Consider the following 20,593-nt stretch of genomic DNA (forward strand, 5'->3'; position numbering starts at 1 on the left):
CAGTGTACACTGTACCCAATGTGTAGTCTCTTATCCCTCACCCTACTCCCACTCTTTCCCCATCAATCTGTTTCTTCATCTGTGCATTAGGGATTATAACATCTACCCTATATAGCTATTATGAAAGCCTAACAAGCAAATAGGTATCCAGTTCTTTGTACAGTGCTAAGCACATGGCGCGGTGGCTCATGCCTGTATTCCCAGCACTCTGGGAGGCTGAGGTGGGCGGATCACCTCAGGTCAGGAGTTCGAGACCAGCCTGACGAACATGGTGAAACCCCGTCTCTACTAAAAATACAAAAACTAGCTGGCTGTGGTGGTGGGTGCCTGTAATCCTAGCTACTCAGGAGGCTGAGGCAGGAGAATTGCTTGAACCCGGGAGGCGGAGGTTGCGGTGAGCCGAGATTGCGCCATTGCACTCCAGCCTGGGCAACAAGAGTGAAACTCCATCTCAAAAAAAATAAAAATAGGCCGGCGCAGTGGCTCAAGCCTGTAATCCCAGCACTTTGGGAGGGCGACAGGTGGATCACGAGGTCAGGAGATCAAGACCATCCTGGCTAACACGGTGAAACCCTGTCTCTACTAAAAAATACAAAAAAACTAGCTGGGTGAGGTGGCCGGCGTCTGTAGTCCCAGCTACTCGGGAGGCTGAGGCAGAAGAATGGCGTAAACCCGGGAGGCGGAGCTTGCAGTGAGCTGAGATCCGGCCACTGCACTCTAGCCTGGGCAACAGAGCGAGACTCTGTCTCAAAAAAATAAATAAATAAAAATAAAAATAAAAAAGGGGGGGGTCTCACTCTGTCATCCAGGCGAGAGTGCAGTGGCACCACCACAGCTCACAGCTGCCTCGACTTCCTGGGCTCAAGCGATCCTCACACCTCAGCCTCCTGAGTAGCTGGGACTACAGGTGTGTGCCACCACACCTGGCTATTTTTGTATTTTTTGTAGAGATGAGGTTTTCACCATGTTGCCCAGGGTGGTCTCAAACTCCTGGGCTCAAGCAGTCTTCTTGCCTTGGCTTCCTAAAGTGCTGGGAATATAGGTGTGAGCCACTGCAACCAGCTGGGTGATTATTAATCATGATTGTTAATTATGTTCATGGGAAAGTACTTTTCCTAATAAGCTCTTTTCTCACTACAAGTATGTAGCGTTTGTGCTCCCACTTCAGTTACTTGTCTTTAGGCATGACCTTTAATCTCTCTGAACCAGTTTTCTCATCTTAAGAATTGAAATGCTGGTTGGGCCAGTGGCTGACGCCTATAATCCCAGCGTTTTAGGAGGCCAAGGTGAGATAATTGCTTGAGTCCAGGAGTTTGAGACCAGCCTGGGCAACATAGACCACCTCCCTGCTGTCTCTACAAAAAATCTAGAAATTAGCCGGACGTGGTGCTGTGCACCTGTAGTCCCAGCTACTTGGGAGGCTGAGGTGGTGGGATCGCTGAAGCCGGGAGGTCAAAGCTGCAGTGACCCGTGGTCATGCCACTGCTCTCTAGTCTGGGGACACAGTGAGACCCTGTATCAAAAAGAAAAATGCTGCCTACTTCAGGGATGTAGCAAAGCTAAGTTTGAACAGAGCAAAGGAAGTGCCATAGAAGCTGCTCATGCCACAGCTGGGGAATGGGGAGGTCGAATGAGGAGGTCCACTCTGTCGCAACGTTCCAATTCCCGCCCAGAGGGAGGGACCTCCCCTTCGAGGGAGGGCGCCGGAAGTGACGTGAGGCCCTGCGGAGACCAGGAGTCAGACTGTAGGACGAGCTCGGGCCCCACGTGCCCCCGGTACTCGCCGGCCGGAGTCCCCGGCTTCCCGGGGCTGGGGGACCTTAGCGGCACCCAAACACAGCCTACTTCCTAAGCGGAGCCATGTCTGGTAACGGCAATGCGGCTGCAACGGCGGTGAGTGCTGCGCCGGTGACCAGCACACTTTGGGCTTCTGGACGAGCCGTGCAGCAATTGGCCCCAGGTTGCCATCCTCAGTCGCTATTGGTCAGAACGGCTTTTTTTTTTTTTTTGGTCCGAATAGTTTTTAAAGGGCCAGTAGCTCGGTTGCGCTCCGGAAGGAATGGGGAAATCAAGAGAGCGGTGGTGCTGGGTTAAGAGTGGAAGGATTGTCTGGAACATAACCCCGGTCCCTGCGGGCATCTGGGTGGGATTCCCATCAGGCCTGGGATGCACGGCTGTAGATTTAGTGACCCAGACCGCGAACGTTCGTCTACACAGACAGGATCCTTTCTTTCGAGGCTGGGCCGAGGCGAATGCAGATGCGGCCCCTTTGGGAAGACACGTTCCACTTTTGATTCAGAGGAGAGAGCATAAGCCAAGCCTCCGAACTGCACACAAACGTCTTAAAAGTGCGCCTTATTTTTGTATTACAGTGGTCTCCCAGCCACAACCAACTCTCCAAGTCCCCAGCTGAGACACACCTACTGAATTACTACCGTGGGTGGGAGGCCGCTGTGGGCCTTCCCATTTACAAGCCTGCTTGCTGAGCCCTGGGCTTGTGCACAAACTGCAGAGTTGGTGGAGGCCACTGTCAGGTTGAGATAAGAAAGAGATGGGGAGCTGCTAATCTCCCCCTGTCCAGCCAGTTGGTGAGGGCTGGGATCTTTGCTCCTGCAGTCATTCCGGAGCCCTGGACTAGAAGTAGGAAGATCTGAATTGTAGCCCCAACTCTTTCTCGGTTATTATCTCTGTGACCCTGGGCAAGTCACCTCATGCCTTGGTGCCACCCGTTGCTTCTGTAACATGGTCCCAAAGGTGCCTGTCTTGTCTACCTGATAGGATTGTTGAGAGGACAACAATATGCAGAAGCAATAGCTTCAACATAGAAGTGCTCAATGTTTTATTTTTTAATGAAACGGTTTGACTTGAATATGCTGTGCACATTCAATGAACTTAAGGAATTGTTTGAACCTGGTAGTTCTGGGACCTTAGAGTCCTTTCTGTGAGCTCCCTGTGGCCCAGAATTTTGGTGGCCACGTTTAGTATTTCAAGCCTACCCTAATTTGCAAAGGGTCTCCCAGGGTTAATTAACTGGCGTGATCACATGGAGTAGACCAGAGTCTGAGGGCAGCAAACTGTCACCTGCTCCTGCAATAGAGACCCCAGATGTTTGGGTGCAAAAGAACTCCATAGCACTCTGGCCAACATGGTGAAACCCCGTCTCTACTAAAAATATAAAAATTAGGCCGGGCACAGTGGCTCATGCCTGTAATCCTAGCACTTTGGGAGGCCAAGGCAGGTGGATTGCCTGAGCTCAGGAGTTCGAGACCAGCCTAGGGAACATGGTGAAACCCCGTTTCTACTAAAAATACAAAAAATTAGCTGGTGTGGCAGCATACACCTGTAATCCCAGCTACTTGGGAGGCTGAGACAGGAGAATCGCTTGAACCTGGGAGGTGGAGGTTGCAGTGAGCTGAGAATGTGCCACTGCACTCCAGCCTAGGCGACAGAGGGAGACTGTCTCAAAGAAAAAAAAAAAAAGGAACTCCATAGGATGAACTTCCCATATCAGGGAATGTCGACTGTTGACAGTATCAGTATCTACAGTGGCTACTGTCTGATGTAGAAAGAAATGGAATCAGGCTGGACGTGGTGGCTCAGGCCTGTAATCCCAGTGCTGTGGGAGGCTGGGGCAGGAGGATCATAAGGTCAGGAGTTTGAGACCAGCCTGGCCAACATAGTGAAACCCCATCTCTACTAAAAATGCAAGAATTAGCTGGGTATGGTGGTGCATGCCTTTAGCTTGAACCTGGTGGGTAGAGGTTGCAGTGAGCCTAGATCATGCCACTGCACTCCAGCCTGGGCAAAAGAGTAAGACTCCAGCTCAAAAAAAAAAAAAAAAAAGAGAAATGAGACGTCTGTCTTAGACTGTAGAATTCAGTTCTACCTGCTTGGCAGTGAATACTTTTGTCCAAGGTACTCTGGCAGGAGGAAGAGGCGTGTCCTCTTGAGTTCTTGACTTGGGCTCTGGCCTCCCAGTGTTTCCTTCTTGGTGAAACTGGAGGCAACACTCTAGGTGAACAAACTTTAGGCAGTACAGCCTCCTAGTCTTATGGAACATCTGAGGCAGAAGAAACCTGAGTCCAGCCAATGTACCCAAGGTCACCCAGCCAAAAGGCTGAGCAGGACTGTACATCAGATCTGTTGACCTCAGTCCTTAATGCATGCAGTCCAGCCAGATTAAGTGACCGTTAATACTGTCAGCTTTCCCCGCTGTGGGATCTTCATCCTCTTGAGTTCTTTTGCAGCCAGACATCTGGGCCTCTTGCTGGAGAAGGTGGCAGCTTGCTGCTGTTAGACTCTAGTCTACTCCATGTGGCATCTGGATGGCACTGAAATTTTCTCAAGTGCCTCTTCTGTTGTAGATAATGAATCTATCCTCCAGTGACTCAGCACAGGTTTCCCAGTGTGGTCCTGGCTGCCCTGCCCCTGCCAGCTGCAGGCCCCACCCTTCCTGTAGCCAGGCTGATGGGCCTTATCTCTTTATCCACCCGGCTGTGCACAGCACTCCTACTGACAACTTCCTTGGCCAAGGTGGGCTTCAGGGCTCAGTGTCCTGGTTACTGCAGTGGCAGCAACAGCAGGTCCTACTGTTGCCTCCCTCTAGTCTCTGCTTCTCTGGATCCCTGAGGAGGGCAGAAGGTACTGAGGAAGGTGAAAGGGACCAGCCTTGGAGTATTTCCCCACTCTGAGCCCCAGCTAGCCACAGGCCAGGTTCTGAAGTTCCTTTCTTCCAAGCCAGTGATTCTGGTTCTTGGACAAGGTGTTGAGAAACACAAGGAACAGAGGGGACTGTGACCTGGGGACTTTTTCTGCAGGAAGAAAACAGCCCAAAGATGAGAGTGATTCGCGTGGGTACCCGCAAGAGCCAGGTGGGTGCAGGAGCCCGGGTGGAAGAGGTTTGTCAGAACAGTTGTAATGCTCACAGCATCACACATTGGGGGACTCAGAGGCTTAATTCCTAGTATGGAGGAGATGGTGGCTGGGCATTAAGTTCCCTGGCGAATGGCAGATTACATTCTATGGCAAGATCGTCCCTAGGCTGGGAAAATTGTTGGAGTACAGAGGGCTCCCAAGCCCCTTCTCATTCTCAGATGGAAATTCCAGTCCCTTCAGCATGTGCCTAACCTATAAGAGTCTGAGCAGTGGCTGGGAAGGGCAGGACTAATCCAAATCTCTACCCACAGCTTGCTCGCATACAGACGGACAGTGTGGTGGCAACACTGAAAGCCTTGTACCCCGGCCTGCAGTTTGAAATCAGTGAGTTTTCTGGAAAGGAGTGGAAGCTAATGGGAAGCCTAGTACCCCGAGAAGGGAGAACACAGCATTTCTGGCTTTGCCTATAGCTAAGCCAGAGGTGCTTTCCTCTGAATACCTCCAGCTCTGACTACCTGGGTTAGCCTGGCATTTAACATCTTGAGCTTTGGGTCTTTTTATGAGTGTTTCTGGTCTTCCTGCTTGATCGTATATACTCAGAGGGCAGGGACCAGGGATTATGTGCCTCTGTCCTCATCATGAATCGTAGCACAGTGCTGGGCTCAGTAAGTGCTGATCAATAATGAGCGCCTGATTGATTGACTCTCTCCTCAGTTGCTATGTCCACCACAGGGGACAAGATTCTTGATACTGCACTCTCTAAGGTAACAACATCTTCCTCCCCAGTTCTTGTCCCCACTCTTCTTTCCTTCCCTGAAGGGATTCACTCAGGCTCTTTCTTGTCCGGCAGATTGGAGAGAAGAGCCTGTTTACTAAGGAGCTTGAACATGCCCTGGAGAAGAATGAGTAAGTAAAGATAGGAGAGTGTGGTGCCCTCCCAGTCTCTTGCTGGGAACCTAGTATGCTAGGTCTCTTGCTGGGACCCCGGGTGTCAGATAGGCTGCTGGGCTTAAACCCTCAGAGAGGCTGAAGGTGGCGCATAGGTGGGTTTTTTCAGGCTTCAGAAAAGGAGAGAGTCTGGTTCTGAGCCAGCTGGCTGCCTGGACTGCAAGAATGGCTGGGGGAGGGAGGGTAGGAGGGAGAGTGAGAGGAGGGCAGGTTTCATGCTCCTGAGATTTTGGGAAGGCATGCTTCCTGAACTGCCCTAGGCTCCACCACTGAAGTGGAGGCAGGGGTGGGTGGAGAAGGGGTGAAGGCTGGCTGCTCATTCCCTTTCTCTTCACCCCCATCTCCCATCTCTGTAGAGTGGACCTGGTTGTTCACTCCTTGAAGGACCTGCCCACAGTGCTTCCTCCTGGCTTTACCATCGGAGCCATCTGCAAGTAAGAGTTTTGCAAGTAAGGGGCTTGGGCAGGGGTAGGCATCAGGTGAAACTTTGCCTTTCCCTTTGGGATCTGACCCTCTGCTCCAGGGTTATCTCCTCTGCCCTGAGGAGTGTTGACTGGTGGCAGAAAGCTCAGGAAATACCCGTGAGTTGGTGGTGATCTGAACTTAAATTTCTTCATTCTATGTCCTTCCCTCCTCCTCCAGACGGGAAAACCCCCATGATGCTGTTGTCTTTCACCCAAAATTTGTTGGGAAGACCCTAGAAACCTTGCCAGAGAAGAGGTAAGTGGGGCCTGGATAGGCAGCTTGGTGGGATGTGCCCAGAAGATGCAGGGATGGGAGGAGGAGGAAAGGAACAGTGACCGCCTAGAGTTAAAATCTTATTGTAACCTCTCTCTGGACAGTGTGGTGGGAACCAGCTCCTTGCGGAGAGCGGCCCAGCTGCAGAGAAAGTTCTCACATCTGGAGTTCCGGAGTATTGTATCCTTTTAGAAGAGTGATGGGGGCAGCAGCCAAGGAAAAAGGCAAGGTCTAGAGGGCTCTGGGAGTCCTGAGAGTGGAAGGGGCTTCCAGCAAGCAGCCTGTGGGGTTAGTGGCCTGTCTGTCCTTCCATCCACGCATCCGTCCACTCATTTATAGTCTAATGTTTTCTTAGTCCCAGACAAGTGTTTGGAGTGCAAGGCATTGGGGATAATGGTGAGCAAGATAAACGTTCCCCTGCATATGTAGAGTTTACTTTTTACTTAGGGATAATGTAGTTATACTGAACAGTGACTACTTCTGGAGGGATAGGGAGTACTTCCTTATTTTTTATTTTTTATTTTTATTTTTTGAGGCAGAGTCTCACTCTGTTGCCCAGGCTGGAGTGCAGTGGCGCAATCTAGGCTCACTGCAACCTCTGCCTCCTGAGTTCAAGCAATCCTTCTGCCTCAGCCTCCCAAGTAGTGGGGATTACAGGTACCTGCTACCACACCTGGCTAATTTTTGTATTTTTAGTAGAGATGGGGTTTCACCATGTTGGTCAGGCTAGTCTCAAACTCCTGACCTCAGGTGATCCACCAGCCTTGGCCTCCCAAAGGGCTGGGATTACAGGCTTGAGCCACCACGCCTGGCCAGTACTTCCATTTTTATATGCTACTATATTGTTTTGACTTTTACAATGAATATGTAGTACATTTCATAAAACTAAATTTAAAAATAGTATGTGCGAAGTGCTCCAATAAGTGAAGTTGGGAATTTTCTGGAAACTTCTAGTTGGAACATCTAAACACAGAAGTCTGGGGGTTCAGGGAAGGTTTCTTAGAGGTCTTGTAACCTTGGCAAGTCATTTAGCCTCCCTGTGTCATTTTCCCTATCTGTAAAGTGGGGATAATAATACTACCTTCCTCACAGGGTCATTGTGAAGATGAAATGAGCTGACATATGGAAAGTACTTTTAGAGCAGTGTCTGGCATGTAGTAAGTATGATGTAAGTGTTAGCTGTTACCATTAAGCTGAGAGCTGGAAGATGAGTGAAAGGCGGACAGCTAGAGAAGGAAAGACAGACTCAGGCAGAGGGAATCTCATGAGGCCCCAGATTGCCCGACACTGTGGTCCTTAGCAACTCTCCACAGCGGGGAAACCTCAACACCCGGCTTCGGAAGCTGGACGAGCAGCAGGAGTTCAGTGCCATCATCCTGGCAACAGCTGGCCTGCAGCGCATGGGCTGGCACAACCGGGTGGGGCAGGTAGGGGCTGCCCCTATCCTATCCCCAGTTCATCTGCATCTCCTTTCTGCCTTATAGTCATCCCCAATTTAGGATTTTTAGACTTTATGATTGTGTGAAAGTGATATACGTTCAGTAGAAACTGTAGTTAGTACCCATACAGCCATTCTGTTTTTTACTTTCAGTATTCATTACATGAGATATTTAGCACTTTATTGTAAAACAGGCTTGGTGTTAGATGATTTTGTCCAACTATAATAGGCTAATGTTAAGTGTTCTGAGCACATGTAAGGTAGGCTAGGTATATTAAATGCATTTTCAGCTTGTGTTTTCAACTTACCAATGGGTTTATCAGGATGTAACCCCATTGTAAGTCAAGGACCATCTGTCTTCACTTCTTGACCACCCCGCCTCTAACACCACAGGCTGGGAAGATTGTGAATCAGAGGCCAGACTCTAGGCCTTCATGGAGAAAATTTACCAAAAAAAAAAAAAAGAGGCCAGACTCACACTTAGGCCTACCCAGGCTTTCTCGATGATAGGAATCATCTCACTGCCAAGTGTCTTTAGACATCCCTGTGTCCACCCTTTTGACTACCTGTTCTGCCTCCACAGATCCTGCGCCCTGAGGAATGCATGTATGCTGTGGGCCAGGTATACTTGACCAGGGAAGCCACATGGTGACATATCCCTTCCCTTTGTTCTCAACCAAGAAGCTGGTCTCACAACTTTCTGCATCTGCTTCCCCAGAATAGCATTCTCGGGGAGGGGCAGGCCTTGGGATGCTACCGGTCCAAAAGGCCCTGGGGAGCGAGTAGAGGTGGTCCTATGCTTTGCACCATTGGTTGGGGAAAGAGCAGGCCTGATGTCCTAGGCTGTTTTTCCATCAGGGGGCCTTGGGCGTGGAAGTCCGAGCCAAGGACCAGGACATCTTGGATCTGGTGGGTGTGCTGCACGATCCCGAGACTCTGCTTCGCTGCATCGCTGAAAGGGCCTTCCTGAGGCACCTGGTAGGGCCTGTGCTCCACCTATGGAGGGCTGGGGACTTGGAGAGCTGGGAAAGGTGGTGGGGACGATTTCTCACATGAATGCTCTGTATATAGTGCTAACTCATTCTTGTTGAAAGTTGTGTGTGGAGAGGACCAGGTCTGAGCCCACAGTTACCTTTTCAGTGATGTCCTCAGGTCTGTGGTCACAGGATGGTGTTAAGAGCCCTTGGAGCTCACAAGAACTTCTCATTACAGGAAGGAGGCTGCAGTGTGCCAGTAGCCGTGCATACAGCTATGAAGGATGGGCAAGTAAGTGGGGGGAAATAGATGGGAAGCCAGGGAAGGGAGGACTGTGGCATTTCTTCCTGTGCATCCCAGGTTTCTAAGCAGTTGGCTCTCAGACTGCTGAGGCAACTGTTTTCTTCCCCAGCTGTACCTGACTGGAGGAGTCTGGAGTCTAGATGGCTCAGATAGCATACAAGACACCATGCAGGCTACCATCCATGTCCCTGCCCAGGTACCAAAGCTGGAGGGTGAGGGGGTAATAAACAAGAGTGCATATAATCTCATTTATTCTCACCAATTCCCACCTCCTTCCCGCATACAGCATGAAGATGGCCCTGAGGATGACCCGCAGCTGGTAGGCATCACTGCTCGTAACATTCCACGAGGGCCCCAGTTGGCTGCCCAGAACTTGGGCATCAGCCTGGCCAACTTGTTGCTGAGCAAAGGAGCCAAAAACATCCTGGATGTTGCACGGCAGCTTAACGATGCCCATTAACTGGTCTGTGGGGCACAGATGCCTGGGTTGTTGCTGTCCAGTGCCTACATCCTGGCCCTCAGTGCCCCATTCTCACTGCTCTCTGGGGAGTGATTACCCCAGAAGACTGAACTGCAGGCTTCAAGCCTTCCGGGGATTTGCCTCAGTTTGGGGCCTTGATGACTGCCTTGCCTCCTCAGTATGTGGGGGCTTCATCTCTTTAGAGAAGTCCAAGCCACAGCCTTTGAATGTAACCAACTCTACTAATAAACCAGCTCTGAAGGTGTTTGTGTGTGTGTGTGTGGTGGGGGGGGGTTGGCGGGAAGATATGAACAAACACAAAGCCCTTTCATCCTTACCTCGGAGGCTGGGACTTTTGCCCAAAGTTCTCCTGGTACATCCTTTCTGCTTCTGCCTCAATAGTTTTCATTTCACACAGAATAAATTGTCTCCCAGGAACACCAAGAAACAGAGCCATAATCTTAAATTCCTATGGTTTGCCCCTTCTTCAGTTAACAGTAGAGCCTATTTGGCCGGGCGCGGTGGCTCAAGGCTGTAATCCTAGCACTTTGGGAGGCCGAGACGGGCGGATCGCGAGGTCAGGAGATCGAGACCATCCTGGCTAACACGGTGAAACCCCGTCTCTACTAAAAACTACAAAAAACTAGCCGGGCGAGGTGGCGGCGCCTGTAGTCCCAGCTACCTGGGAGGCTGAGGCAGGAGAATGGCATGAACCCCGGAGGCGGAGCTTGCAGTGAGCTGAGATCCGGCCACTGCACTCCAGCCTGGGCGATAGAGCTAGACTCCGTCTCAAAAAAAAAAAAAAAAAAAAACAGTAGAGCCTATTTATATTGCATGGCCCCTCCCACCCCCACTATCAGTAAAGTATAGAAAGTCACTAATCCTACAACTGTCTTGCAAAATGAAAACAAATGCTCCATTTAAAAAAAAACAATCCTTTAATAAAATTAGTTCATCTAAAACTCCCCAATGCCTAAGGTTCTAGTCTTGGAAGGGTTAGCTGCAAAATTCCAGTTCGGAAGCCAACGGAGGCTCAGTCCAGACAGGGATTAACCGACTTGTGCTGGTATCTAGGTGCTTGGATTGCCGAGTTGAGTTTGCTGGAAGGGAAATGGGGAGGCCCGACAGGCTTGGCTGCCAGTCGGCTTCCGCGAAAACGACTCTTGCTGTCCACATAGCCAGCCGTGAAGCCAAACTGCAGGCCTTTGCCCTTCCCTAAATGTCCTCGTAGGAGGCAGTCACTCGGGAGGAAGATGTGCCTGTTACTAAGTGCTTCGTCCCGGCCCCAGCGCAGACCTATGAATGAAGATGGAGGGAGATCTGATGTGAAAGGCCTGGGTCCCGGCCGCAGAGGGGGCGCCAGACCGAAATCAGCGATTGTGTCTCTCCCACCAAAGCCTCCAGGCCAGCGGCCACGTCTGAAAGTCCTGGGCTAAGCACCACGCCGGGGGAGTACCAGACACCCCGGCTGCAGCTGCCGAGGGCCTCACTCACCTTCAGGGCCGCCAGCCTCTCGGCCTGGACTGCCCACCTCGGCCCTGCGTCAGAGCGGAAGGCTAAGTCTTCCAGAAGGTGCTGCGGCCTCCCCGCAGCCCCTTAGCGACTCAGGATGGGGCAGCTGGCTGAGTCACGAGCGCCGAGGCGGGCAGGTGCGGCGCCGCCGGCCTCCCCCGGCAGGCTCGGGTCCTCCGCGCCACGGCGGTCCCCGAAGAGTGCCCAAGCCGCGTCCAGAGGGCTCGAGCCCTACCGGAGGGCGGCCGGCGGATGGGGCAGGGCCCGAGGCCGACGCGGCAGGCCAGGAGGGGGGCGGGCGGGGACTCGAGGCCGGGCGGCAAAGGCGGGCGATGGGAGGGGAAAGGAGCCGGGAGCCGCGGCCCGCTTGCCCCGCAGTCTGAAGTGGCTCAGCTCTTTCCATGAGGGCGGTGGTGGCCCTTAAAAGGGCCTTTGTGGTGGCATGGGGAGGCCTGGCGGCCGGCCGCGGCGCGGGCCCTCTTAGTACTCCTGGGAGGCCTGGGTGGCCTTCTTGCCGCCCGAGGGCGCCTTCGGCCCCACGGTGGCGCTGGTCTTCTTGGGCAACAGCACGGCCTGGATGTTGGGCAGGACGCCTCCCTGGGCGATCGTCACGCCGCCCAGCAGCTTGTTGAGCTCCTCGTCGTTGCGGATGGCCAGCTGCAGGTGGCGGGGGATGATTCGCGTCTTCTTGTTGTCGCGGGCCGCATTGCCCGCCAGCTCCAGGATCTCAGCGGTGAGGTACTCCAGCACAGCCGCCAGGTACACCGGCGCGCCGGCGCCAACGCGCTCGGCGTAGTGGCCCTTCCGCAGCAGCCGGTGTACACGGCCCACTGGGAACTGGAGGCCGGCGCGCGACGAGCGCGACTTGGCCTTGGCGCGGGCCTTGCCGCCAGTCTTGCCGCGGCCCGACATGCTAGCGAGGTAGACCCGAGAAGTACAACGGTTCAGAGGCAGACACCACAACCCAAGCCCGCCGCAGTGTAACTGCTGTCGCGCGCGCGCCGTGAGGCCGCCTTTATAAGCCCCCAGGACACACCTCTGCGCCCTCCTGATTGGCTCTTTTCTCCAATACCCGCCTCCGGTTGGTTGCGGTTAACCCTTGGGTGTCGCGCCTCGGCTGAGGGAGCGCGCCCGCTGATTGGTCGAATTTGAAAACCTTTTGCCCGGGGAGAAAAGGCGAGGAGGAGGGGTAGCACGCAGACTGCCAAACACCCGCTGATGTAGCCAATCCTTGTAAAGCGCGCGAGATTTAAACACTACAGTCGAAAAGCAGAACCGGAAGACAAAAGGGGTGGAGTCTGAGGCCACCTAGAGAGCGTCTGGGAAATCTGTGCTGGCGTAGGATTTTTTAAAGGAAAGGGGTCAATACTATAGCTACCCTTTCCAGGTCCGGTCACTCCACACTCCCTTCTCCTACCTGACAAAGGGAGAATGGAAAAGGGAAGAAATTAGACCCCTTAAAGTTTTCCTTTTCTTTCTTTGCTTTCTTGTTTTTTTTTTTTTTTTTTTTTGAGACGGAGTCTTGCTCTGTCGCCCAGGCTGGAGTGCAGTGGCCGGACCGGCTAGTTTTTTTGTATTTTTTAGTAGAGACGGGGTTTCACCGTGTTAGCCAGGATGGTCTCGATCTCCTGACCTCGTGATCCGCCCGTCTCGACCTCCCAAAGTGCTGGGATTACAGGCTTGAGCCACTGCGCCCGGCCTGCTTTCTTGTTTTTAATAGACCGGGTCTTGCTCGCTGTCACCCAGGCTGGAGTGCAGTGGTGTGATCTCAGCTCACTGCAGCCTCAGACTCCTGAGCTCAAGAGATCCTTCCTGCTCAACCTCCCGAGTAGATGGTACTACAAATGCTCCACCACAGTGGGCTAATTATTTTATTTTTGTAGAAACGGAGTCTTGTTTTGTTGCCCAGGCTGTCTTGAATTCCTGGGCTCAGGCAATCCTCCTGCCTTGGCCTCCTGAATTTAGTGCTGGGATTACAGGCATGAGCCACTGTACCCAGTGTCTCTGAAAGTTTGACCCCATGCCAGGAAACAGGATATCTTCAATTTTGTGGCCCTCCATGCCACCTGAAGTATCAGGATTTAAATGTTTATTCAATATGTTCTGTTTGGTCTCAGTTCTGTTCACTTCTTGTTAGACGGGGTCTGGTGGGGCAGAGAGATAGGCATCCTGTTGGAGGAAGTCCCCCCACCTACCCTCCCAATCCACCCAAAAATGCCCATATAGGAAATATACCTACAGGAACACTAAGAAAAAGACAAACACTTTATTGTCTCCATTGAGAGCATGTGGCCCCCTGCTTACTTCTTACTAATCAGAACACTTAATTTACAATCAAATAACAGGTCACTGTGGAGCCTGTGTCCCTAGCCCTGGCCCAAGTTCTATCCCAAAAACCAGTAGTTCCTTGAGAGTCAGGACTCTGAAATGTGACTGTGGATAACTGCAAAAAAAACTGCTGTATCCCATCCTGTGAGGCTGCAAAGACAGGATGGAGAGGGAGAGTAGCAAGTTGCAGAAAGTCATAAGTAAAATCCAATCAGTAGACAGTAGGGGGCAAGAAACGCCCAGGATGCCAATGATCACAGGGAAAAGAAAATGCTGAGAACAAAATCTGGAGGAGTATGAAGAGTGAGAGAGGCCTGGGCAAGGAGGCAGTCTGGGACCAGAGAGAGGTCAGCCTGAGTCAGGAATCCTAGAGACTGTGAGGTAAAGGACAATAATCCAGGGACTCAGACATCATAGAAGAGTCGAACGAGCTGATATCGAATGGAGAAGGTGAAGGCACTGCCCAGGATCTGCAAGGAGAAATGGACTGGAGTAAGAATCACAGAGAATTGGCCGGGCGCGGTGGCTCAAGCCTGTAATCCCAGCACTTTGGGAGGCCGAGACGGGTGGATCACGAGGTCAGGAGGTCGAGACCATCCTGGTCTACACGGTGAAACCCCGTCTCTACTAAAAATACAAAAAACTAGCCGGGCGAGGTGGCGGGCGCCTGTAGTCCCAGCTACTCGGGAGGCTGAGGCAGGAGAATGGCGTAAACCGGGAGGCGGAGCTTGCAGTGAGCTGAGATCTGGCCACTGCACTCCAGTCCGGGCGACAGAGCAAGACTCCACCTCAAAAAAAAAAAAAAAAAAAAAAAGAATCACAGAGAAAGGGAAACAAGGAGGTATAAACCCAGTCCCCATCCTCACCTGCAGCAGCAGCAGGAGCAATGTGAGGTTTCTCTCATGTATGGGCCCGAAGATTTTAAGTAGCAAGTTGATGAGGGTCATGTTGTTACATTCAGTGAATTCACCATCCCCAGTCTCACTTTGGTATACTGTCACCAGCCGGAGGCTCTCTGCCACCTGGAGGGACCAGAGGTGAAGAGAACCTCAGCTAATACCTATGCTTTAGGAATGTGGATCTATTTAATGCTTCCAAGGACCCCTTGGATCTGATGTAGGCCTAGGTTCCCCATTCCTCAAGGTCAGGATGGTAGCCTAGGGCCTTACCTCCTTGTTACCCTGTTACCTTTAAAATAAAGGTGCCCAAGAAAGAGAGGCTCTTGGTCTTGAACTTGGAATAGCTCATCTCCAGTTTGCCTGTCTTGATATTGAGTCTGTGGGGGGAAGACAGCTTCATGTGACTGGGCCACTATTTGAACCCTCCTCCCTGTGGCTAATCAATAGGAAGAGCACTGAATGTGGAGTCAACCTGAGATCTATTTCTGGCTCTGCTGCTTGCTGTTATCAGAACCACTGTGAGTATCAGATGATGCAAATAAATGTGCTTGGAAGTTATAAAGGGTTACTCACATGGAAATAGCCCTTCTTTGGGCCCACTCCCTTTGCACAGCAAATGTATAGGCTGGCATTAGATATCCCAAGTGAAAAGGCTATGATGTCCATTTCAAGCCCCAAAGCAGCTACCTGGGTATGCGGTGGCGAGGGCAGGGGATGATATGCAGGAGCTGAGGCAGTGAGTAGAGGAAGTTGAACACCTGGGGCATGAAGAATAGTAGCATGGTCTTGCTGAAGTGTCCCAAGATGCCCACCACGGCAAAGGTCATGCCAGCAAAGTAACAGAAGGTATCTCCCACAAACACCTGTGATGGGTACCTGTGTGGGGGAGAGGATCCGAGCCAGTGGCAACAGGAATTACCCATCCTTTCTCTCACATCACACCCTATGGGCACTGGACTAGCCCTGACCCTAGTTCTGACTTAGAGGAGACTCCAGTTGTGCAGCAACTCTGCAGGATCCAAGGCCCTGAATTCATCTATTCCTGGGGCCTCCACGCACTCATCCCCAACTACTGCTGGGTAGGGAGAAATTTCAGAATACGACCAACTGAAGACACAAAAAACTCCATAGAGGTATGCACAGGTTTAACCTCTCCACCACAAGGTGGGTTATGATAAGGGCCATCTTTGCCATGTGTTCGGGTAGTTTTCCTCTTTTCCCCTTATCCATAGGCCTACTTACCAGTTGTGGTACAGCAATCCCAAAGTGGTGAAAAAAAAGGGTATCATGAAGTAGAGGGAAAAGACATGATCATCCCGACAATCACCTTTGGAAGCAAGGAAGAAAGAAGGGAAAATTAATACCCACTTCTGCATACCTTGGTCCTATTTTTGTCTAAGTTCTGTTTACAGCTGTATCATCCACCTCACCCAAGTCACTTTCAAGAACTCAATACCCCTTTTATGTCACCCAAGGCAATTCCCAATATTCCACCTCTTTCATGCAGCCTTCCAAACTAGTTACTGTCTTAAATTTGGTTTAGCCCATTCTGATGTCAGTTTGGACACCAACTTTACTTCTTAGCTTTGTGACCTTGATCTTGATCATGACACATTTAACTTCTCTAAGTCTGTTTACTCATCTGTAAAACAGGGCTGATTATAACATGTGCCACATAAAACCATTACAAGATTTAAATATGATCATGTTTAAAAAGTACTTAGCTTTAATAAACACTTGTTGATGTCCATCAGCCAAAGACCACTAGAAACACATCTATATAGTTCGAAGCTAGGTTTAATGACTTGTAAAAAGGGAGACTTCAGAAACCACACACCATTGGGAACCACGGAATGTCTCAGTAAGAGAGTGTTAGGAGGGGCTTGTAGTTTTGGGTATTTTGGGAGAGGGTAAAAGAAAGTAGAGTTGGCCGGGCGCGGTGGCTCAAGCCTGTAATCCCAGCACTTTGGGAGGCCGAGACGGGCGGATCACAATGTCAGGAGATCGAGACCATCCTGGCTAATACCGTGAAACCCCGTCTCTACTAAAGAATACAAAAAACTAGCCGGGCGACGAGGCGGGCGCCTGTAGTCCCAGCTACTTGGGAGGCGGAGGCAGTAGAATGGCGTAAACCTGGGGGCGGAGCTTGCAGTGAGCTGAGATCCGGCCACCGCACTCCAGCCTGGGCGACAGAGCCAGACTCCGTCTCAAAAAAAAAAAAAAAAAAAAAGAAAGTAGAGTTTTGCTCTGGACTGGGTACTGTTAGAAAGCAGGGCAACAGAACCAGACTCCATCTCAAAAAAAAAAAAGAAAGCAGGTGTAATTCATGGCTGGGTGCGGTGGCTCACACCTGTAATCCCAGCACTTTGGGAGGCCGAGGCGGGATCACCTGAGGTCTGGAGTTGAGACCAGCTTGACTAACATGGAGAAATCCTGTCTCTACTAAAAATACAAAACTAGCTGGGCGTGGTGGCACATGCCTGTAATCCCAGCTACTAGGGAGGCTGAGGCAGGAGAATCGCTTGAACCTGGGAGGCGGAGGTTGCAGTGAGCCGAGATCGCACCATTGCACTCCAGCCTGGGCAAGAGTGAAACTCTGTCTCAAAAAAAAAAAAAAAAAGAAAAGAAAAGAAAACAACAATAATTCTATGATCAAGCATTTTAATGTTTATCTAAGAAGTGGTAGGAACTGGCTGGCCGCAGTGGCTCAAGAGTGTAATCCAGCACTTTGGGAGGCCAAGGCTGACAGATCACTTCGGCCAGGAGTTCAAGATCAGCCTAGGCAACGTGGTGAAACCCTGTCTCTACAAAAAATACAAAAATTTGCCAGGTATGGTGGCGCACGCCTGTAGCCCCAGCTACCTGGGAGGCTGGGGCAGGAGGATCGTTTGAGTCAGAGATGCAGTGAGCTAAGATCGTGCCACTGCTTTCCAGCTGGGTGACAGAGGGAGATCCTGTCTCAAAAAAAAAAAAAGAAAGTAGAGTTTTGCTCTGGACTGGGTACTGTTAGAAAGCAGGGCAACAGAACCAGACTCCATCTCAAAAAAAAAAAGAAAGCAGGTGTAATTCATGGCTGGGTGCGGTGGCTCACACCTGTAATCCCAGCACTTTGGGAGGCCGAGGCGGGATCACCTGAGGTCTGGAGTTTGAGACCAGCTTGACTAACATGGAGAAATCCTGTCTCTACTAAAAATACAAAACTAGCTGGGCGTGGTGGCACATGCCTGTAATCCCAGCTACTAGGGAGGCTGAGGCAGGAGAATCGCTTGAACCTGGGAGGCGGAGGTTGCAGTGAGCCGAGATCGCACCATTGCACTCCAGCCTGGCAAGAGTGAAACTCTGTCTCAAAAAAAAAAAAAAAAAAGAAAAGAAAAGAAAACAACAATAATTCTATGATCAAGCATTTTAAGTTTATCTAAGAAGTGGTAGGAACTGGCTGGCCGCAGTGGCTCAAGAGTGTAATCCCAGCACTTTGGGAGGCCAAGGCTGACAGATCACTTCGGCCCAGGAGTTCAAGATCAGCCTAGGCAACGTGGTGAAACCCTGTCTCTACAAAAAATACAAAAATTTGCCAGGTATGGTGGCGCACGCCTGTAGCCCCAGCTACCTGGGAGGCTGGGGCAGGAGGATCGTTTGAGTCAGAGGATGCAGTGAGCTAAGATCGTGCCACTGCTTTCCAGCCTGGGTGACAGAGGGAGATCCTGTCTCAAAAAAAAAAAAAAAAAGGTGGTAGGAACTGAGTTGTTATTGGAAAGCAACAGCAGTCGCTCATGGCTCATGTTAATGGAGAGAGAGGATCTTGGCCATTTTGTGGGTTGCTCAGTGTTTTTGTGGTTTTATCTGTGCTCAAACAGGATTATAGAGGGAGGGGTCTAGTTTTGGTCTTCCTCCATCATGGTCACAGAATGACCCTGTGTAATGATGAGGTTCTGTGAAACTGTTTATATTCAATGGGAGAAGATCATGGCCTAGCTATTAGTGCCAATCCAGCTATAAATGACCGGGCTGCTATTTCTCTTTCTCACTTTCAATAAATCTGCATTATTTGCAAAGTAAGTAGCCGCCCTTATCTTCTATAATTACTACGCATATTGTTTTTTTCCCCTGAATTTCCCAAAGTCATATATCAGGCCACACCTTTAACATTCAGACTTCTCTCTCCCCACCCCCAATCCCACCTACCTTCCAACTCTACCAGGTTGAAGACAATGATGGAAGCAGAAATGACTAGTGACTGGCCAGCCTCTAGGCCATTAATTCCTGCTAGGATATTGATGGCATTGGTACAGAACACTGCCAGCAGCCCCATGTAGACATAGTACAGGATTCCTGAAGGGAGAGATGGTAGGAAAAGTAGTGCCACCTAGGGGAGGAGGATTTAAGAAAAGTGGTGAGGACAGAGGATAGGATGAAGGGCTACCAGAAAGGATCTGGGAAGACACAGAGACAGAAAAGGAACACTTGGAGGAGAATGTGAAGTACCAGGAAAGGTGCCCTGAAGTAGGTGCCATAGGAGCAGCAGTGGCAGGACTACCTACCCAAGTCCAGATGCAGGCCAAGAATTGGGCGGAAGGGCTTCGGCACCACAATGGTCGTGTTGCCAAAGTTGGTGAAATAGACCATGAGGAGAGGTAGTGAGGCAGCTGTGGGTAGCAGCAGCTTATGGCGCCAGCGCAGATTCAGTACATCATCCGCAAAGCCCAGGAAGATCATGCAGCAGATGGCAAGGAGGGCACCTATCAGGGCCACAAACTGGGGGAGGCTTGGGCAGGTCCATGACTCAAGCCTGCTCCCATTTCACCTTTTAAGAATTCTTGTATTTTCTTATTATTTCTTAACCCCTCCCCACAAGCCCAAATAACACCAATTCTCTCAGGTACCTCCCAGGTCCCAGCCACAGGTAACCACCCCCGCGAACCCACTTACTTCATGGTGGGGGAATGCCTTACACTGCTCCTTCACAAAGCAGTTCAGGAAGGGGAAAGGGATGAAGCAGAAGAGGATGATAAGGAAAACAGCACCGCTGATCACTCCCTGGGATTCTGGGCTGTGGCCCAGCAGCAAGGGGACGAGGGGGAAGAGGAAAGGGGGCGTGGTCACTCACTAGTGCAGGTGTTACAATAACCCAAAGTGGTCTTCTCATTCCTGGTTTTTTATTTTGGGAAGTGGTGAGGGGGGCGGAGGGAGGAAAGCACCACTGATATACCCAAGTCCCTGATATACCCAAGGTTCCCTACCCATCCTTTCCCCAATGCGAATAAGTTCTGCTCATCACCTCTCCGAGTTCCAGGCTGCCTGGGTTAGTTCTGAGTCTTCACGTGTGGTCAAGCACCCCGGTCCCCGCCCCTGCCCTAGCCACTCCTTCCTTAGCCCTTGCCCCCTGCCCGGACCCGTGTGCCGCTGCTCACATCTGTTGTCGGCTGGTTTTGTTGAGGTCCTGACCACAGAGGCGCGCAGCAATGAAGTGGCCCCGGAAGGCTGGGATGAGGGTGACTGTGGCCACAAATCCCAGCAACGAGACGATCAAATTGACCAGCAGCGGCATGGGCAATTCCGAGAAGGCCCACATGGTGACCGGTCAGGGGCCCGGCTCCGCCGCCTCTTCAGGTAACTGGCAAGCTGAGCAGCAGTCCTGAGGCCTCAGCAGTATGGAGTGGCCGCTCCCCACAGGCAGGCTCTTCCCACACCAATCTGAGTAAAACCCAACAACTCTGACTTGAGCCGCCCTCGGGACCTCAAAGAACCTCTCTAAGGCAACCTAGGTTCTGCCCCGCTGAACCAGCCTACCTACTGTTTCCGCCCGGATTTTGTTCGCTGAACAACTATCACTGCGGAAGGCGGCAGCCGCCATTTTTAATATGGGCACTAGAGGTGGGGGTGGGGGTGAAAAAGAAGTGTGATTCTAAATTTCATCCTATGTTCGAGAGTAGAATCACCGAGAGAGTATTGGAAACGCAATTAAAGAAAAGCAGCCAAGAACGGATACTTCCCTAACATTATTTTAAAGATGTACTACCCAGAGCGGAAATGCCAGTTGCCCGGTTCCAAGATGAATGCCTCCTTATACCACGTGTCTGATACAGCTCACATTCCGGTTGCACGTCAGTTTTAGCTCAG

The 20,593-nt window shown here is 51.2% G+C and overlaps 3 protein-coding genes across 16 annotated transcripts; 1 reads left to right on the forward strand and 2 right to left on the reverse strand.

The window, feature by feature from the left end:
• Positions 1-1,687: 1,687 nt before the first annotated feature.
• Positions 1,688-10,003, forward strand: HMBS (hydroxymethylbilane synthase). Of its 9 annotated transcripts, none has more exons than XM_033205411.1 (14): positions 1,689-1,983; positions 4,818-4,871; positions 5,187-5,259; positions 5,590-5,639; positions 5,726-5,781; positions 6,180-6,257; positions 6,466-6,543; positions 6,666-6,741; positions 7,875-7,988; positions 8,583-8,621; positions 8,858-8,977; positions 9,212-9,265; positions 9,387-9,473; positions 9,564-10,003. In XM_033205411.1, the coding sequence occupies exons 1-14, from the start codon at positions 1,861-1,863 to the stop codon at positions 9,735-9,737; spliced, it is 1,176 nt and encodes a 391-aa protein (XP_033061302.1). In that variant the 5' UTR covers positions 1,689-1,860; the 3' UTR covers positions 9,738-10,003. The 9 variants fall into 9 exon arrangements, with proteins under 9 accessions (XP_033061305.1, XP_033061302.1, XP_033061311.1 ...); XM_033205413.1 differs by having other exon boundaries at positions 1,690-1,893; XM_033205417.1 differs by having other exon boundaries at positions 1,875-1,893; positions 4,742-4,871.
• A 656-nt stretch (positions 10,004-10,659) lies between these two features.
• On the reverse strand, positions 10,660-12,638 carry LOC117080404 (histone H2AX). The gene is made up of 2 exons (XM_033205421.1): positions 11,232-12,638; positions 10,660-11,033 (listed from the first exon to the last, which is right to left on the reverse strand). Exon 1 carries the CDS (start codon positions 12,159-12,161, stop codon positions 11,730-11,732), a length of 432 nt encoding a protein of 143 aa, XP_033061312.1. The 5' UTR covers positions 12,162-12,638; the 3' UTR covers positions 10,660-11,033; positions 11,232-11,729.
• An 853-nt stretch (positions 12,639-13,491) lies between these two features.
• On the reverse strand, positions 13,492-20,539 carry DPAGT1 (dolichyl-phosphate N-acetylglucosaminephosphotransferase 1). 6 transcript variants are annotated; one of them, XM_033205430.1, is made up of 9 exons: positions 19,885-20,539; positions 19,403-19,523; positions 19,015-19,212; positions 18,659-18,805; positions 15,719-15,803; positions 15,164-15,352; positions 14,766-14,853; positions 14,405-14,599; positions 13,492-14,086 (listed from the first exon to the last, which is right to left on the reverse strand). In XM_033205430.1, exons 3-9 carry the CDS (start codon positions 19,187-19,189, stop codon positions 13,982-13,984), a joined length of 984 nt encoding a protein of 327 aa, XP_033061321.1. In that variant the 5' UTR covers positions 19,190-19,212; positions 19,403-19,523; positions 19,885-20,539; the 3' UTR covers positions 13,492-13,981. The 6 variants fall into 6 exon arrangements, with proteins under 6 accessions (XP_033061321.1, XP_033061319.1, XP_033061318.1 ...); XM_033205428.1 differs by having other exon boundaries at positions 13,492-14,047; positions 14,444-14,599; positions 19,015-19,228; XM_033205427.1 differs by having other exon boundaries at positions 19,015-19,228.
• Between the last annotated feature and the right edge of the window lie 54 nt (positions 20,540-20,593).

This window comes from Trachypithecus francoisi, unplaced genomic scaffold (assembly GCF_009764315.1).
Source record: "Trachypithecus francoisi isolate TF-2019V2 unplaced genomic scaffold, Tfra_2.0 Lachesis_group8, whole genome shotgun sequence".
NCBI classification, from domain to species: domain Eukaryota; kingdom Metazoa; phylum Chordata; class Mammalia; order Primates; family Cercopithecidae; genus Trachypithecus; species Trachypithecus francoisi.

Coding starts and splice junctions, on each gene's coding strand:
- LOC117080404 (XM_033205421.1), bottom strand. CDS start 12,161: ATGTCGGGCCGCGGCAAGACTGGCGGCAAGGCCCGCGCCAAGGCCAAG.
- HMBS (XM_033205411.1), top strand. CDS start 1,861: ATGTCTGGTAACGGCAATGCGGCTGCAACGGCGGTGAGTGCTGCGCCG. Junction 7,989..8,582: donor GGCACAACCGGGTGGGGCAG/GTAGGGGCTGCC, acceptor CTGCCTCCACAG/ATCCTGCGCCCTGAGGAATG. Junction 9,474..9,563: donor CCATCCATGTCCCTGCCCAG/GTACCAAAGCTG, acceptor TCCCGCATACAG/CATGAAGATGGCCCTGAGGA.
- DPAGT1 (XM_033205427.1), bottom strand. CDS start 20,045: ATGTGGGCCTTCTCGGAATTGCCCATGCCGCTGCTGGTCAATTTGATC. Junction 15,804..18,658: donor CAACCTGGTAGAGTTGGAAG/GTAGGTGGGATT, acceptor TTGCTTCCAAAG/GTGATTGTCGGGATGATCAT. Junction 14,600..14,765: donor TGGGCACCTTTATTTTAAAG/GTAACAGGGTAA, acceptor TGGTCCCTCCAG/GTGGCAGAGAGCCTCCGGCT.